The 19,619-nt window shown below is 41.2% G+C and overlaps 1 protein-coding gene across 1 annotated transcript; it reads right to left on the reverse strand.

Moving 5' to 3' along the window:
* Positions 1-3,079: 3,079 nt before the first annotated feature.
* LOC5511835 (WSC domain-containing protein ARB_07867) lies at positions 3,080-19,005 on the reverse strand. The gene is made up of 9 exons (XM_048729800.1): positions 18,690-19,005; positions 12,987-13,065; positions 12,646-12,673; positions 12,309-12,423; positions 11,544-11,716; positions 10,744-11,025; positions 10,317-10,425; positions 6,067-6,230; positions 3,080-5,746 (listed from the first exon to the last, which is right to left on the reverse strand). Exons 2-9 carry the CDS (start codon positions 13,044-13,046, stop codon positions 5,454-5,456), a joined length of 1,224 nt encoding a protein of 407 aa, XP_048585757.1. The 5' UTR covers positions 13,047-13,065; positions 18,690-19,005; the 3' UTR covers positions 3,080-5,453.
* Positions 19,006-19,619: the final 614 nt, after the last annotated feature.

Consider the following 19,619-nt stretch of genomic DNA (forward strand, 5'->3'; position numbering starts at 1 on the left):
TCTGATACCATACCCTTGTCACTATAGAGAAAAGTTATAGGTCTACGACCATTCCCTCGTCACTGTACAAACAAAATATAGGTCTATGACCATTCCCTCGTCACTATACAAACAGGTTATACGTCTGAGACCATTCCTTCGTCACTATACAAACAAGTTATAGGTCTAAGACCATTCCCTCATCACTATGGAGACAAACTCCTCCTCACTGCAGGTAAATCATAGGTCTAAGACCATTACCTCATCGCTACAAGCAAATTATAGAACTAAGACCATTCTCTCTTCACTGCAGGCAAATTGTAGGTCTAAGATAATCCACTCTCGACACCACCGGCAAATTTGTGGCCATGACCACACCCTCGTCACCGAAGATCTAAGACTATTTTCTTTACACCACAGGGAGATTATATGTCGAGACCATTTCCTCGTCACACTACAGGGAGATTATATGTCAAGACCATTCCCTCGTTACTCTACAGGGAGATTATAGGTCAAGACGATTTCCTCGTTACTCTACAGGGAGATTATAGGTCAAGACCATTTCCTCGTCACTCTACAGGGAGATTATAGGACAAGACCATTTCCTCGTTACTCTACAGGGAGATTATAGGTCAAGACCATTTCCTCGTCACACTACATGGAGATTATAGGTCAAGACCATTCCCTCGTCACTCTACAGGGAGATTATAGGTCAAGACCATTTCCTCGTCACTCTACAGGGAGATTATAGGTCAAGACCATTTCCTCGTCACCCCACAGGGAGATTATATGTCAAGACTTCCTCGTCACTCTACAGGGAGAATATAGGCCAAGACCATTTCCTTGTCACACTACAGGGAGATTATATGTCAAGACTTCCTCGTCACACTACAGGGAGAATATAGGTCAAGACCATTTCCTCGTCACACTACAGGGAGATTATAGGCCAAGACCATTTCCTTGTCACACTACAGGAAGATTATAGGTCAAGACCATTTCCTCGTCACCCCACAGGGAGATTATATGTCAAGACTTCCTCGTCACACTACAGGGAGAATATAGGCCAAGACCATTTCCTCGTCACTCTACAAGGAGATTATAGGTCAAGACCATTTTCTTGTCACACTACAGGGAGATTATAGGTCAAGACCATTTCCTCGTCACTCTACAGGGAGATTATAGGTCAAGACCATTCCCTCGTCACTCTACAGGGAGATTATAGGTCAAGACCATTCCCTCGTCACTCTACAGGGAGATTATAGGTCAAGACCATTTCCTCGTCACTCTACAGGGAGATTATAGGTCAAGACCATTTCCTCGTCACTTTACAGGGAGATTATATGTCAAGACCATTTCCTCGTCACTCTACAGGGAGATTATAGGTCAAGACCATTTCCTCGTCACTCTACCGAGAGATTATAGGTCAAGACCATTTCCTTGTCACTCTACAGGGAGATTATATGTCAAGACCATTTCCTCGTCACTCTACAGGGAGATTATAGGTCAAGACCATTTCATCGTCACTCTACAGGGAGATTATAGGTCAAGACCATTTCATCGTCACTCTACAGGGAGATTATAGGTCAAGACCATTCCCTCGTCACTCCACAGGGAGATTATAGGTCAAGACCATTTCCTCGTCACCCCACAGGGAGATTATATGTCAAGACTTCCTCGTCACACTACAGGGAGAATATAGGCCAAGACCATTTCCTCGTCACTCCACAGGGAGATTATAGGTCAAGACCATTTCCTCGTCACCCCACAGGGAGATTATATGTCAAGACTTCCTCGTCACACTACAGAGAGAATATAGGCCAAGACCATTTCCTCGTCACTCTACAAGGAGATTATATGTCAAGACTTCCTCGTCACACTACAGAGAGAATATAGGCCAAGACCATTTCCTTGTCACACTACAGGGAGATTATATGTCAAGACTTCCTCGTCACACTACAGGGAGAATATAGGTCAAGACCATTTCCTCGTCACACTACAGGGAGATTATAGGCCAAGACCATTTCCTTGTCACACTACAGGAAGATTATAGGTCAAGACCATTTCCTCGTCACCCCACAGGGAGATTATATGTCAAGACTTCCTCGTCACACTACAGGGAGAATATAGGCCAAGACCATTTCCTCGTCACTCTACAAGGAGATTATAGGTCAAGACCATTTTCTTGTCACACTACAGGGAGATTATAGGTCAAGACCATTTCCTCGTCACTCTACAGGGAGATTATAGGTCAAGACCATTCCCTCGTCACTCTACAGGGAGATTATAGGTCAAGACCATTCCCTCGTCACTCTACAGGGAGATTATAGGTCAAGACCATTCCCTCGTCACTCTACAGGGAGATTATAGGTCAAGACCATTTCCTCGTCACTCTACAGGGAGATTATAGGTCAAGACCATTTCCTCGTCACTTTACAGGGAGATTATATGTCAAGACCATTTCCTCGTCACTCTACAGGGAGATTATAGGTCAAGACCATTTCCTCGTCACTCTACCGAGAGATTATAGGTCAAGACCATTTCCTTGTCACTCTACAGGGAGATTATATGTCAAGACCATTTCCTCGTCACTCTACAGGGAGATTATAGGTCAAGACCATTTCATCGTCACTCTACAGGGAGATTATAGGTCAAGACCATTCCCTCGTCACTCCACAGGGAGATTATAGGTCAAGACCATTTCCTCGTCACCCCACAGGGAGATTATATGTCAAGACTTCCTCGTCACACTACAGGGAGAATATAGGCCAAGACCATTTCCTCGTCACTCCACAGGGAGATTATAGGTCAAGACCATTTCCTCGTCACCCCACAGGGAGATTATATGTCAAGACTTCCTCGTCACACTACAGAGAGAATATAGGCCAAGACCATTTCCTCGTCACTCTACAAGGAGATTATAGGTCAAGACCATTTCCTTGTCACACTACAGGGAGATTATAGGGTCTAACAAACGTGTCATCCTTTTCAATACAGATAAATATTGACCTTTCCCTTTGAAACCCCAACATATAAAACCTTTCCTCTACGTCTCTTGTTAGGGGACTAGTCGGGGTCTTTAAGACGACGATGAAGACGAGGCTGGTATTTCCAAGCTTTAATTGTTCATAGTCGCAACTGCAAAGCAGCAACCACAAAACATACAGTTCAATACGCTAGGACCAGACAGCAATCTATGTGGTGGTCCCATATGAAAGGAAATAAATGTAAAACAATTCAAGAGGGAACGGGGAGAATTGGTTACATTCGGCAAAACGAACCAATCAGCCAAAAGCGTGAGGGCGTGGGAAATCACAGAGTTGGTCTCTCGTCCCTGCGTATTAACAAAATAATCAATTAAGTCAAGGTAACTCTAAGATAACACTAATGATTAAGCAACTTTTAAAACTTAACTGCGCATGTTCAAAGAGCGCGTGACTACAACATTTATCTTTGAATGAAATAACGATAAAAATAAATGATGTCTAAACCAAGGGGTGAGAATGGCATGTGGTTTCGAAGAACAGTCAAGAGTTTAGCTTGCCAAAAAAATGTCTGAAACGAAGAGAAGAAACCACGATTCTGCCACGTATAAGAAACTGGACACTCCCTGGATTTAGACGCAACAAAAGGTAATCGAATCGGAGGGTCCACGGGCGTGCTAAAATCTAGACTAAGGAAACGATCAATTGTAAACAAAATCTAAATTATCCTTAAAAAAAATAAACAAAACTCAATAACTTCCGGTTTTCATGATAGGAAAATAACATACTAGACGACAAGTTACCAAAACAATATGGCAACCCGACCTGTAACACTCTTAATATAATGCATGGTTATATATTATTTTTGATAAGGCACGTGTTTATTACTTCCCATATACTTAACAGTGTTTAACTGTAAAATCGTAATGGGCCTTATCTTGCTCAAGGTAATAAAGAGTTTATTACATGATTGACACCTATTCCAAGTCCTTTATTTCACTAAAATACCTATAAACAATGTGTAGTTCCCAAAAATAATCATACCCCCCATTGAGCGGGTCGGAGGTATGACAATCCACCCCTCTGGAATTTCCATTTTGGATGCCGTGGGGGGGGGGGGGGGGGGGGGGCTTTAATATGTACAGACGTGGAGACTTTTAGTATTCGGTTCTGAAGACTCGCGTTTCTCATAAACCAGACCCCCGGATTTTTGCTCCGGACACCACACATACCCCCGGAATTTCAAATCCCCTCAATAGGGGGAGGGGGTATGGATATTTTCTGGAACTACACAATCTTTAAGAACGGGAAGGGCTTGATGTATCAGCAGGGAAAAAGTGGGGTTTAATATGAACTCATAAAATATGAATAGGGTTAATAACTAGAATACTAATGAGGAAGGGTAAGTTAAAACCTAGATATTAACCGTGAATACTAATGAAGGAATATCATATTGAGCAAAAAACACCATTTTTTTTTGCGCGGGTTCACAATGTGATAACAAGAACGATTGAATATTAACAATGCTTCGATTTAATTGTCATGAAAGCAGAATTTGTATTTGTAACCATCGAAATTCAATATTAAGTTAAGCCAAAATTATATGTGCAATTTTGGAAAATTATTCCACCAGCAAAGATAGGCTGTGGTGTGGCTATCTGAGCCGTCTACTAACTCATTCTGATTGTTCATTGTCGTCGACAATTACAGTTCTTGAAAATCGCTGTCAGTGAGCTCCTTTCTTGCAACGTGCTCACACTGAAACTCCGAGCTACGAAAAATTTGCAATTCAACTCCACCTTTGGGAATCGAGTCCGTTCCTGGAGCAGCTGCGCCCTCAGGCTGTCATACGGCGAACTGCCTCCGCCCTCGGTATTTAACCCTTACTTCTAATGAGTGTTAAATACAGTATGACGAAGGTTTCTTATTTTGGCTAGGGCTGTAAGTTTTCCAGGGTTGTCAATCTATTAACAAGTATCCTCATTACCTAGATAGTGCTGAATATGTAGAATGCGACCAATCATTGTACTTTGGTTTGATTATGGGGTAATGGGGGTTGCACCATTATAAACATGATAGCATTTGTTAAATAGTCTATGGGAGACTGGGGCGAGACCACGTAAATGCCTGTGGCAGTGGAAAACGGCGGTTCCTGGGACCTAATTAAAATGGCTGCCACGAATAAAAGCAAGAGTCATTGCAAGTTCGCATACAATCTCACTACCTAGACCTAGACACCGTTAAGCTTCTAGAAAAACAGGAGAATCATTGAAACGGACTTTTTTATGGTATTGCTTTAAAATCTATGATGGTAATGCAATCTGTGATGACCGGGGGAAAATAGCGAATGATAACTTTTAAATAGAAAAAAAAATGTATGATATGAAATCCCCCCATCTCACCAGTCTGAGATTTCTTACTTGGCGTTTAAAAACTCCGAGCGCAGACTGGTTAAAAAAAACCCCTCATTTTAAATTAGATAAACGCCGAGCCTTACGGTAATCCCATTACATAGAATTTTGCAGGTTCCCAGTAACTAAAGCTCTCTCTCGAAGCTGAACCGACAACTGATGACGTCACGTTGTTCATCTCACACACCATGCTAACAGGGTTGAAGTTGATTGATTGACAGTCAGGCATGAGCTCGCAGTATTGGGAGCAGGTGTTCACGTCACGGACAGACTTCTCGGTGTAGATCACGTGGTCTCTGGTGAGGGGCGCACTGCCTTGTGGGTTAGTATACATGTACTCGTGTCCTGGTTGAAGTGGGGGCTTTACTTCAGCTTCTGTTGGTTATAAGATTTTAGAGTTTTTTTCTGGTTAATTTAATTCTTTTAAGCTCAATAGAAAAAATGTCGGTTATCGCCAAAAACAAAGTAGACTTCTGTATTTTTGGATCCCGAGAGTAAACTTCTGTTCTCCACCTTCTGACTAAATTTTTGCATTCAATAGAAGGACAACTATATAACTTTTAGATTCTATAAAGTACGCGAATAGGATATTACACATATTCCCAAAAGGATAACAAATAAACATCGCGTTTCTTTGTAATTATTCCTGACATTATTCTAGCGCGCTTTTGTGAGGATACTTGCGGGTTGCTTACCAACAGCATAGACGGAGTTTCGCCAGGTCCCTCCACACTTTAAATCCGGGCTCCCCTCACAAGGATGAGTACAATCTCCCTTTCCATATCTCCCATAACTGTTCCCACAATGGCACTGGTCATTTATCTGAAGTGCGCAATAGCGGAATCCCTTCACACGGCACCTGGAATACAGGATAAGAGTATATTTATATAAACTTATTTTTATCTAGTGTCTGGTGCTAACTGGTCAGTATCTAAGGAGGTAGAACTTATGGGTCAGTCCCTAGTGGGTGGTACTTATAGGTCAGTCTAGTGGGTGGTACTTATAGGTCAGTCTAGTGGGTGGTACTCATGGGCCAGTCTCTAGTGGGTGGTACTTATGGGTCAGTCTCTAGTGGGTGGTACTTATGAGTCAGTCTCTAGTGGGTGGTACTTATGGGTCAGTCTCTAGTGGGTGGTACTTATGGGCCAGTCTCTAGTGGGTGGTACTTATAGGTCAGTCTAGTGGGTGGTACTTATGGGCCAGTCTCTAGTGGTTGGTACTTATGGCTCAGTCTCTAGTGGGTGGTACTTATGGGTCAGTCTCTAGTGGGTGGTACTTATTGGTCAGTCTCTAGTGGGTGGTACTTATGGGTCAGTCTCTAGTGGGTGGTACTTATGGGTCAGTCTCTAGTGGGTGGTACTTATGGGTCAGTCTCTAGTGGGTGGCACTTATTGGTCAGTCTCTAGTGGGTGGTACTTATGGGTCAGTCTCTAGTGGGTGGTACTTATGGGCTAGTCTCTAGTGGGTGATACTTATAGGTCAGTCTAGTGGGTGGTACTTATGGCTCAGTCTCTAGTGGGTGGTACTTATGGGTCAGTCTCTAGTGGGTGGTACTTATGGGTCAGTCTCTAGTGGGTGGTACTTATGGGTCAGTCTCTAGTGGGTGGTACTTATAGGTCAGTCTCTAGTGGGTGGTACTTATTGGCCAGTCTCTAGTGGGTGGTACTTATGGGTCAGTCTCTAGTGGGTGGTACTAATAGGTCAGTCTCTAGTGGGTAGTACTTATAAGTCAGTCTAGTGGGTGGTACTTTTCGGCCAGTCTCTAGTGGGTGGTACTTATGGGTCAGTCTCTAGTGGGTGGTACTTATGGGTCAGTCTCTAGTGGGTGGTACTTATAAGTCAGTCTAGTGGGTGGTACTTATGGGTGGTACTTATGGGTCAGTCTCTAGTCGGTGGTACTTATAGGTCAGTCTCTAGTGGGTGGTACTAATAGGTCAGTCTCTAGTGGGTGGTACTTATAAGTCAGTCTAGTGGGTGGTACTTTTCGGCCAGTCTCTAGTGGGTGGTACTTATGGGTCAGTCTATAGTGGGTGGTACTTATGGGTCAGTCTCTAGTGGGTGGTACTTATAAGTCAGTCTAGTGGGTGGTACTTATGGGCCAGTCTCTAGTGGGTGATACTTATGGGTCGGTCTCTAGTGGGTGGTACTTATGGGTCAGTCTCTAGTGGGTGGTACTTATGGGTCAGTCTCTAGTGGGTGGTACTTATGGGTCAGTCTCTAGTGGGTGGTACTTATGGGTCAGTCTCTATAGGGTGGTACTTATAAGTCAGTCTAGTGGGTGGTACTTATGGGTGGTACTTATGGGTCAGTCTCTAGTGGGTGGTACTTATAGGTCAGTCTCTAGTGGGTGGTACTTATTGGCCAGTCTCTAGTGGGTGGTACTTATGGGTCAGTCTCTAGTGGGTGGTACTAATAGGTCAGTCTCTAGTGGGTGGTACTTATAAGTCAGTCTAGTGGGTGGTACTTTTCGGCCAGTCTCTAGTGGGTGGTACTTATGGGTCAGTCTATAGTGGGTGGTACTTATGGGTCAGTCTCTAGTGGGTGGTACTTATAAGTCAGTCTAGTGGGTGGTACTTATGGGCCAGTCTCTAGTGGGTGATACTTATGGGTCAGTCTCTAGTGGGTGGTACTTATGTGTCATTCTCTAGTGGGTGGTACTTATGGGTCAGTCTCTAGTGGGTGGTACTTATGGGTCAGTCTCTAGTGGGTGGTACTTATGGGCCAGTCTCTAGTGGGTGGTACTTATAGGCCAGTCTCTAGTGGGTGATACTTATGGGTCAGTCTCTAGTGGGTGGTACTTATGGGCCAGTCTCTAGGGGGTGGTACTTATAGGCCAGTCTCTAGTGGGTGATACTTATGGGTCAGTCTCTAGTGGGTGGTACTTATTTGCCAGTCTCTAGTGGGTGGTACTTATGGGCCAGTCTCTAGTGGGTGATACTTATGGGTCAGTCTCTAGTGGGTGGTACTTATGGGCCAGTCTCTAGTGGGTGGTACTTATGGGTCAGTCTCTAGTGGGTGGTTCTTATGGGCCAGTCTCTAGTGGGTGATACTTATGGGCCAGTCTCTAGTGGGTGGTACTTATAGGTCAGTCTCTAGTGGGTGGTACTTATGGGTCAGTCTCTAGTGGGTGGTACTTATAGGCCAGTCTCTAGTGGGTGGTACTTGTAGGTCAGTCTCTAGTGGGTGGTACTTATAGGTCAGTCTCTAGTGGGTGGTACTTATGGGTCAGTATCTAGTGGGTGGTACTTATGGGTCAGTATCTAGTGGGTGGTACTTATAGGTCAGTCTCTAGTGGGTGGTACTTATAGGTAAGTCTAGTGGGTGGTACTTATAGGTCCGTCTAGTGGGTGGTACTCATGGGCCAGTCTCTAGTGGGTGGTACTTATGGGTCAGTCTCTAGTGGGTGGTACTTATGAGTCAGTCTCTAGTGGGTGGTACTTCTGGGTCAGTCTCTAGTGGGTGGTACTTATGGGCCAGTCTCTAGTGGGTGGTACTTATAGGTCAGTCTAGTGGGTGGTACTTATGGGTCAGTCTCTAGTGGGTGGTACTTATGGCTCAGTCTCTAGTGGGTGGTACTTATGGGTCAATCTCTAGTGGGTGGTACTTATGGGTCAGTCTCTAGTGGGTGGTACTTATGGGTCAGTCTCTAGTGGGTGGTACTTATAGGTCAGTCTCTAGTGGGTGGTACTTATTGGCCAGTCTCTAGTGGGTGGTACTTATGGGTCAGTCTCTAGTGTGTGGTACTAATAGGTCAGTCTCTAGTGGGTGGTACTTATAAGTCAGTCTAGTGGGTGGTACTTTTTGGCCAGTCTCTAGTGGGTGGTACTTATGGGTCAGTCTCTAGTGGGTGGTACTTATGGGTCAGTCTCTAGTGGGTGGTACTTATGGGTCAGTCTCTAGTGGGTGGTACTTATAAGTCAGTCTAGTGGGTGGTACTTATGGGCCAGTCTCTAGTGGGTGGTACTTATGGGTCAGTCTCTAGTGGGTAGTACTTATGTGTCATTCTCTAGTGGGTGGTACTTATGGGTCAGTCTCTAGTGGGTAGTACTTATGGGTCAGTCTCTAGTGGGTGGTACTTATGGGCCAGTCTCTAGTGGGTGGTACTTATGGGCCAGTCTCTAGTGGGTGATACTTATGGGTCAGTCTCTAGTGGGTGGTACTTATAGGCCAGTCTCTAGTGGGTGATACTTATGGGTCAGTCTCTATTGGGTGGTACTTATGGGCCAGTCTCTAGTGGGTGGTACTTATAGGCCAGTCTCTAGTGGGTGATACTTATGTGTCAGTCTCTAGTGGGTGGTACTTATGGGCCAGTCTCTAGTGGGTGGTACTTATGGGCCAGTCTCTAGTGGGTGATACTTATGGGTCAGTCTCTAGTGGGTGGTACTTATGGGCCAGTCTCTAGTGGGTGGTACTTATGGGTCAATCTCTAGTGGGTGGTTCTTATGGGCCAGTCTCTAGTGGGTGATACTTATGGGCCAGTCTCTAGTGGGTGGTACTTATGGCTCAGTCTCTAGTGGGTGGTACTTATGGGTCAGTCTCTAGTGGGTGGTACTTATAGGCCAGTCTCTAGTGGGTGGTACTTGTAGGTCAGTCTCTAGTGAGTGGTACTTATGGGTCAGTATCTAGTGGGTGGTACTTATAGGTCAGTCTCTAGTGGGTGGTACTTATAGGTCAGTCTCTAGTGGGTGGTACTTATAGGTCAGTCTCTAGTGGGTGGTACTTATGGGTCAGTCTCTAGTGGGTGGTACTTATGGGCCAGTCTCTAGTGGGTGGTACCTATAGGTCAGTCTCTAGTGGGTGGTACTTATGGGCCAGTCTCTAGTTTGTGGTACTTATCAGTCAGTCTCTGGTGGGTGGTGCGTATGGGTCTGTCAGGTAGTCGAAGCTTAATGGTCAGTTTCTATCGGGCTGTGTTTACGGATTGGCCAAGTTTGAGTTATCTTACCTCGCACAGCAATTGATCGGTGTGTTATCGCCATGCTTTATGGGATAATACCACGGCAGATCTCGAGTAGCATGGTCAATGTAGCATCCAAGATAGAGGTCGGCTTCAACTACAAGAATAGAAACAGAACTGTGTAGCGTGAAACAGATTATAAGAGAAGTTTGCAAATTATTGTTTAGAAACCGAATTATATCTAATGAACATTTCTGAAACTTTTGATAGTGTTTGTCGTATCTTGTAGCTGTTCTGTAGATAGTACTGCCATATCTCACCTGTTCTGTAGATAGTGTTGGCATATCTCACCTGTTCTGTAGATAGTTTTGGCATATCTCACCTGTTCTGTAGATAGTGTTGGCATATCTCACCTGTTCTGTAGATAGTGTTGGCATATCTCACCTGTTCTGTAGATAATGTTGGCATATCTTACTTGTTCTGTAGATGCTGTTAGCATCGATCGTGCTGCAATGTTCTCCGCTACCGCACTTCGGGTTGCAGTCTTTCGGGTTCGCTTTCCCGTACCGCCCAAAGCTAACACCACAGCTGCAAACGGCGTAGTTCTTAACAGCTGCGAAATGAAAACCTTTTTTCTTGCACCTCTCAACACACACTTCCGGGGCGGACAGTGTTCCATCGAGCAGTGATTGGTCGCCCCATAGGTCACGTGGCGTGCCCTCCTTGTAGCAGCCCAGGAATTGAGAAAGCAGTTTTTCTGATGAATTACAGTAAATGTGAAACTTAAAATGTTTGTGATATGAAGTATTTCAAGCTTCGCTCCTTAACGGATCGAAACTCCTCTACGCGGATTAGTGCAAATGGAAAGTGGCGATGGGTGGAAACAGGCGTTTTGCAAGCCAAGCAAGCGTTTAGCTGTTATGTAGACAATTTGAAAATAGGTGCCAGACAGGTAAACGAGTCTACGGCGTCTAAAAAAGATGTTAAATTACTGATTGAAAAAGACAACGTTAAAAACAAAACAAAAAATAATAAATGGCTCTGTGAGCCAACTCAGAATTTGAATTCTAGGTATTCTCTAGTTATTTTCTTGTGTGCATAAAACAAATCACAGGATACTTAACAAAGTATCAAATATCAACACATCAAAGATGCCGAGGTACATGTTTCTGTTTCTATGTGATGACACACCAAAAAATATAAATGATTTTTTCTTGCTCCCCCCCCAAAACACAACAACGCAACATTAATGTAGTTGGATCGCTCGGTACGTACCGATTCTGTAGACGGAGTTGATATAAGGACCTCCGCACTTAAGTCTGCTATTCCCTCGACAGGTATTGCTACAACTACTCTCTGACAGTTTGTTGTACCTGCCGTACGCATTGCTGCACCGGCACTCAGTATAGTCTTGAAGGCCGAAAAACATGTATCCAAGCTCTAAGCATCTGCCAGAAACAGCGACAAACCTTTTAAATTGTATTCAGTATAGATGTGTAAATGACAAGTGATCTGCCTAGCGTAGTAATCAAATCAGGGGGGGTCTAGAAGGTGGGGGTGGGGGATGGGTTTTTTTTTTTTGCTGCCAAGAGAAAGTGTTTTATGCCCCTATCCACCTCATTTGCTGCGTTTCTGTTTAATCAAAGTGCACTGAATAGAAAGGGGCACATCAACAAGAAATTGATATATCATGTTTTCATCATTTTCTTTTCATCAATGTTTTCACTATTTATTATTTCAGAAGCAATGTATGGGAGCCAAAATTCACAGTTTTACCTCCAGTCGTATTTTTAATATTGGTGCCCTATATCGGTGACTTCCCCCCCCCCCCTCTCCTCCGCCTTCGGGGAATTCTGGATCCGCCCACTTTTTTAAGAAGCTTCCCCAGTAACTCGAAATTCCTTATAAAAAACGCAAAAAAAAAAAATATTTACAGAGACCATTTTGATAATTTAATATTTGGCATAGTTTTTCTGCATAATGTGCTTGATGTTATCGAGTGTTCTGTTTAAAACTAAGCTATTTCTTCGCTTGGCTTACCTCGCGTTGCATTTTTTTGGAGTAAGTTCTAAGATCCGCGAATGGATGGCGAAATCGCGCGGCTTTGCGTCGCCGCCGTCGTAATAACACCCCATATATAGATCCGGGGGCACAGCTAAAATAAAGAGAAAACACAGCTACAATGAAGAGAAAACAGTTTCGTCAATTCTCTCGAAAAGGGAATAATCTGACAATTGAAATTTTTTTTGCTTATCAACCGGTAAAGATGAATTGTGTCTACCTAAATGACATAAAAATGAAATCGATCTCTAAATTGAATTAACCCTGAATGAACCCTTCCAAATGGGCTATTTGGAAGAATAAAGAGAACACTCACCGCTCGTAACGTGATAGATCCATGTTGACTGTGAAAAAAGAAGTAGTTATATATTTTTGAGAAGTACACGCGTGTACACGCGAAAAAAAAATGCAAAAAAGTGAATTTGATGAATTCCATTAAATGGTGAAAGATGCTAGAAATTGTAGAAAAGCAACATTGTCAAATCTTGGTGTCTTTTATTGTTAACTAGAATAGTTTCCTGTGGTTCTTATTCGATTCCCTGGCCTTTTTGGGTATCCTGTGGTTTTTTTGTGGTTGATGATGTGACGTCACCCAAGCTTGCCCACTGACAGCCACAGAAACCCCATATAACATTAATCAGCTGTCTAAAAACATACCGTTAGTAAAATGCACATGTTCCCTGCAAATCGTGTAAGCTCACCCATCGAGAACATCATGGATAAATGACGTCAGATTCTAGGAAAAATAAAATCTTCTAACAAATTATCTATGCAACTATGAAAATTGATTGTCCAGCAACAAAAAAAATGCACATATTGGATCCTCATACAGTCATAGGGATGACAGTGAAGTCATCAGGGCATGCAATCTTATGTATACACATATCTCAAAACATTGTCATTGCTCTTGCATTATTGGATAATTAGTACAACCATTACTAACAAGGATTCCTGCCCTCCCCCCCTGCCTTTCCTTCAACGAATCTTGTGTAAACGCAATGCACTTGTAGATTGTGCTAGTACATTCAGGAAAAGTTGCTGTCCAAAAAGTCCAAAAGTTGCTGAAATATTTAAAAGGTTGCCACCAAAATTTTCAAAAGTTGCTTAATTTGACGGGTCGATTTGAAGTTTTGTTCTAGATTATTACTCAAAATTTATTTGTTTTTTTTTATTTCCATTAAATATATACCCTATATATTAGAGAGATATAGAAAACATTTTTAAATGTGTAAAGTTCAAATAGTTTGTGTTGTAATAAATATATTTTAGAAACACTAATCACCCCGTTTTATTATACTTTAGGCACCGATTAAGTTTACTTCCTCTTTTCATTTTGTATTTTATCTGAAGCCTCGAGGTATTCCTTAAGGCATTGTATTGTTGATCATTTCTGCATTCTTCAGAAGGCTGAATATTGTAGCGATAGTAACCTTTGGATTTTAGCGCCCGTTAGATAGATAGCTGCTGTCCAGTTTGCGTAGGCGCGTACCGATATTAATTTTTTTAGCGGTCACGGTAACGAATCCTGCATTCTGATTGGCTAATAGAGCGGTCCAGAGATTCCTATATCTGCCCTGGGTCCGAGAATTGATATTTTGCGCGCGCTGCTTGCTCAAAGTATGCTTTTGTTGGCGCTAGAAAGAAAATTATTTACCGAGTCCGGGTCCCGGTCCGGCCTATGGCCTCGGTCAGTATATTCAAGACCTCGGTCATGGTATTTCACGATACGGACCGCCCGGCAAATAACCCCTATATATCCAGTTTCAATTATATTTGTATTAATCAGTTAAATATCCTTAGTTTTGACCACCTATAATAAAAACATCTTTTCAATAAAGATCTTTTTGGTGTTTTGTAAGGTGCCATGGAAAGCAAAAGTTGCCCTAAGTCGCTGGCACTAAAAAAGTTGCTCGAAACGCTAAAAGTTGCTAAAAAGTTGCCAAGCACAATCTAGCTCGCAACTAGGGGATTTGTTTTTTCAACTTTTACTCCTTGACTGTTTATGTTTTAATCACCTTTTGGCCCTTTCGTTTCCCCGGGCCGTAGCAGGGGGTGGGACACGGGGGGCAGTGTCAAAAATGTTTCTTGATTGTGTCCCTCAATATTTCGAGACCTGCTACGGCACTGTTTCCTAGTCACTTCTAGGTTTTTGGACGTCAATCATGACTTTGCCGTTTGGGATTTTTTTACTTAAATTGGCGATAATGGAGTAAAATTATTACGTAACAATCTCCGGTGATTTTAACGGAAAACGCGAAAAATATTTCAAAATATTGAAAGCAGTGTGTCTATTGGAAGTTTCTTTGAGGATGTGACTGATAATTTAAAGCGGATGGCCTGTTAAATATCTTGGATTCTAATGGGTTCTTTTGTCTTTTAACGATCGAGGTTTCCGTCGGACCTACGGAAGTAAACTGCTGACACAGCCTTTGTGCGGACGTACAGATATTACACAGTTTGAGCGATGGATCCTTTACAACATGATATTCGTCTCTTTTTTACAGATCCGTAATAGCTTACTCCGTAAGCTTCAGACCACGGGCGGTCAGCGAGTTTTTTTTAAGTTTGGTATGCGGGGTTGTTGTAAGGTTCTATTTAAAAAATTGGTAGTTTTAGATCAAAATATTATATTCCGTGAAAAATACGGTGAATTAATTTTTTCACGAATTTGGGTAAATTTTCAGAAATCGCGAAACTAAAAATTGACAAATTTGCGAATCGTGCCACGCGCTTGTTTTTTGCCTTACGCAAAAATACTTCACATGAATGGAAAGAACAATTCTACTCGTATACCAATCAATCTACGGTTTAAGATCGGACTTATTTCAACACAAGGTTTTTCAACTTTTTGTATTAATTAAGTCTCCCTTTATATCATACTAAAAGTCTAAAAAAGTCATAATCGGAGCGCGCAAACACCCGAAAAACCGCACCGAATTTTTCCATAAAAGACAGGAATCCCAAATCCTGAAAATCACGAAAAATATACATACTTTAAAAAAACGAGTTTATACCACTATAAATGATAAGAAATATATATTTCTACAGGATCTGGATAAAAATCAACGTTATCTGATATAGCTCATTTATTTAGGGCAAAACCCATAGGTTTCTATCTTTACGGTCTTTAGAAGGAGAATCAAGCACATTATGTATTATTATGTTAAAGTGCCCGTAGCATGGGCAGCGCTCATCGCGCTAGCGCTCATCGCGCTAATGTCATGGACACTACTGTCCGAAGACTGCCTACTAGCCCGTAGCATCAAACTCTTAATTTCCGGGTTTATACCAATATATCAGTAGTTTAGGACTTGAAAACAAACCATTCCAAGTTTTATTGCCATACGACGGGTTTTCGTGGGGTTTTGCCGGCTTTTAAATGTAAATAATATCGCACTCTCGAGCAGCGAAAAGTGACCCCACTTTTCGAAAGCGCCAGGCCTTCCTCGTTGGTTCAGGAATCCTAATGGCACATTTTCTATTATTCTAGGGCCTTGTTTTACCCTGTTACCAGAGCAATATTCTTATGTTTCTTATTCAATACGATCATCTGTATAATTATAAATAAAATATTTCCGAGATAGGTGTCAAATTGTGTTTTTTTTTTTAATTACGGCATTTCCCCTTATTTCTAAGGTAAAATGTGCATACCAAAAAAATATTTTGTAGTTTATCTAATTACTTGCTCTATGTGTAGCAAGCAATACGTAGGGTCTACTATCAATAGTTTTAGGAAGCGTTTTAATAATCATAGAAGTAGGTTAAATAAGCACCCTAGTTTACCGGTTAGTGAAAGTGTTAAGGATGACCTTATCTATCAACATTTTCATTGCGACAATCATTTAGGTCTAAATAATGTTATGGTACAACTTATAGATAAGTGTAACTCTGAGGCTCAGCTTAGGGAAAGGGAAGGCCAGTGGGCTTATCGGCTTAAGTCTATCTATACGCGGGGTCTTAATAGCGATGACTCTTTTTGTAGTAGGAACCCACGTAGAGATGTGTAAATTCTTTTTATCCATGGCGCGCGCTATTCTAGAAAATGCGCGTTTTTGTCAGTTGTATAATGTTTTTGCGTCTCGCGCCACTATTCTGATGTAAATAAGCTTGTAACGATTCACCTTCTTTAGTCTGCCCTGAAGAAGTCTTATTAAAGAAGAAAATTTGGCAGAGTCGATTTCCAGTTTTTGGTGTATTGTGTTCATTGTTCTGGTACGAGATCGCGACAGTTTGGGCTTTTTGATCTATTCCAAATAAAAATTTCGATATAATTTTTTTAAACATTAGTTTTTTGTCAGTTTTTTAGTTAAAAAAAGCAGGGACGCAGTTCTAATTGGATTGAATCATTATGAGACCTCGAATCAATTTCTTCAAGTTGGGGTATTAATTATCGTATGATCAAAGAAAAGCCTGAAAATTCTAAATCCTTTTTAAGTTTTATATTACCAACATGCCTGCGCGTGAGCATTTTTACTCACCCTACCCCCGCGCTTTGGCATCTACATCTTGTTGTTTGCCGCTGTTTTGTGACTTGAAACTAAAAACAAAACCCTATTTACACTAATAACATCATTTCATTCTAGCATCAAGGATACAGGCAGTTGCGGTTTATTAAGGGGATGTAGTACTTCGAGAATTGCAAGATATTTCGAAAACGTGTAAAAAAAGAGACTTCAAAATCAAGAGCGGAAAACCTCGTGCTTCAAACACTGCTTCCGCTCTAACTTGCTGCTTCTTTCTGGTTTCTCAACATTCATTATCTCCCTAATGATCAAACGAAATCTGTAAGTTGATATAATATTGATTTTTGTGAATATTCCGGTGATTTGAAAAGGAATCCAAGAAAAATACATTTCATTAAACTAAAGCCAGCACGCTGAAGTATCTGAGCTTCTCTAATAGTGGAATATAAAGAGGGACATATAACTGTACTTCTTTGATGTTGTTTTTAGACATTTCTATAACTATTAAGTATATTATACAAGCCGGAGTCGGGATTTGAATCAAACGCGGTATCACAGCCATAGCCATATTATCGCTCGTCGCTATTTTCTTTCTTCTTTCTTGCCTTGACTTCGACGCTCAGACAATCAAAAAAGTCAAACTATTCAGGGATTTAGCTTTCTGTGAGTATATTTGCCAATCTTGCTTACTTAAGTTAGACTTGTTTTCTTCTTCTGAGTTATTTTACATGATCTCTTTTCATTCCTATCGAGTTGGCAAAACAAAACAACACGCAACCCCACGGTGGAGTAGGACAAAATAAAAGGAGCAAATCCTCACGCGCAGTGGTGGGGTTGTGGTTACTAAAAAGATTCCCAGAATGGGAATCGACATGGCGCGCGGTTAATACCAAAGTGTCCCTCGCGTTTCTTATGCTCTCTTGTACATATTAAAATAATAACTGAAACTGTGATTGATATATCAATATGCTAGGATGATTAAATAAAACGGTCAAGATTAACCATAGTTAAATCATTAGCTGGCTAACATAAAAAGGGATTGTTATTGAAGACCTTTAAAACAACGACAACAACGCATTGGCAGACGTAGCACTCACATTTTTTACCTTGTAAATGGGAACGGCGTTTTGTTATCCTCTACATCTTTGCATTTTGTCTATTTTGCCGTTTCAGTATTTGTGGCATTTATTTTGGAAGAATTATTTTAGAGCGTTTTGTTTCTTGGAAATATGGATTTGTAGCGACATGCGAGCGAAAGCCCATTGACGATTGTTGTTTGTTAACCTGCTGCATTGCGAAGTTAAAACCATTAATTTTGAGCAATTTTGAGAGATTTAAATCTGTGTTAGAAGTTTGGAAGTTGCGGACAAAAAAAAAAATTGAGCATAAAGGAAGGGATGTGATATGTTATTTAGTAAATATCTTTTTATTTATTCTCAAAAGAAAAGAAACTCGTACCAGACGACAGAATTTTTGAGTGATACGGAACTATAACCGCTGCTACGGAACTACTCCCACTATGTGCAGACAGAAAATACCATATAAATCAATAAAATTTGAAAATGTGTAGTCTTTTCTGTGCATAGTATATGCATAAGTAAATTTGTAGTCGTCTTAGAAAAAATCATGAGCATTGGGCCCTCCGCAAAAAATATTGAGCCATTTTTGGAATGGATATTTTCGTCATCAGAACTATGTCAAAAGAAGAAATATTCCATTTTAAATTTTAACATGTTTCGGTAAGGGGGGCTCGTTGTATTTGAATCATTCGAAACACAAGTTTTAGGCTGAGTTTTGTTGAACATCCGTATAGATTAGCATTCATTGAAATAAAAATGTCCCTTGATTGGCAACCATCAACTTAATCTTACATCTAATTTTACAATTATGCACTTACCGACAAGGAAAAGATGTTGCCCTCAGTGTCTCTATCATCAGTATGTGAGAATAAAGGTATTCAGATGGATAAAATTAGTAGAAACAATAATTAATAATTCATTCGAAGTTTTCAAAGCTTGTAGCTGAGTTCTTACTACAGTTTGAAGGTATTCTGGGTAACTCCTCGACATTTAACCGAATTCGATAATAAAATCAAACCCTTTAGGTTTCTTTGTTTTTTCCCGAGACAAATTTGAACAAAATTTGGGGTTTTTGGGTTATGTTCAGGTGGTTGAGATGACTATGAAACTTTAAGCCATGCTTTTAAAAACTATGTCGTCAGTGGTAATCGAGTGAATAAAAGAAGAATTCCCTGCAGTTTTGGGACCATACTCCCTACCGCTTGGAATTCGTTGTAGTTCTAAAAACCAAAAACACCAATTAATTATGCAATACATTTTTCGCAAAGGAATTGAATATTATTTTCTTTAAGGAATGATGTATTATATGCTGTTTTGCCATCGTTATTTTTAAAAAATAAATCAACACGAAATATATTTAGTATATATTCTAAAGCAATTACTTATTTTTATCTTTGGCCCATTCGAGATACAAAAAGTTTCAGGGTGCGTTTTTCTTGAACGTCTGTAAACAAGCGTTCAGTGAAATAAAAATATCCCTTTATGGCAATCATCAACAAATCTAATTTCCAAGTCTATTTTATTGCGTTAACAGCAAGGAGATGAATGTTGCTCTCAGTTTCTCTATCATATTCACGCGAGAATAACGGCATTAAAATACGTGTAAAATGGGTAAAAACTTCCTTTTTAATAATTCATTCCTAGTTTTCAACTTTTTGCTGAAAGGGGGGGGGGGGGGGGTTGGCTCACTGACAAAGGCAGGTTTCTGGCCGCCCAAAGAGGGGGTTTTTCAACCCGCTAAACCCTCC

Source organism: Nematostella vectensis, chromosome 7 (genome assembly GCF_932526225.1).
Source record: "Nematostella vectensis chromosome 7, jaNemVect1.1, whole genome shotgun sequence".
Taxonomy (NCBI): domain Eukaryota; kingdom Metazoa; phylum Cnidaria; class Anthozoa; order Actiniaria; family Edwardsiidae; genus Nematostella; species Nematostella vectensis.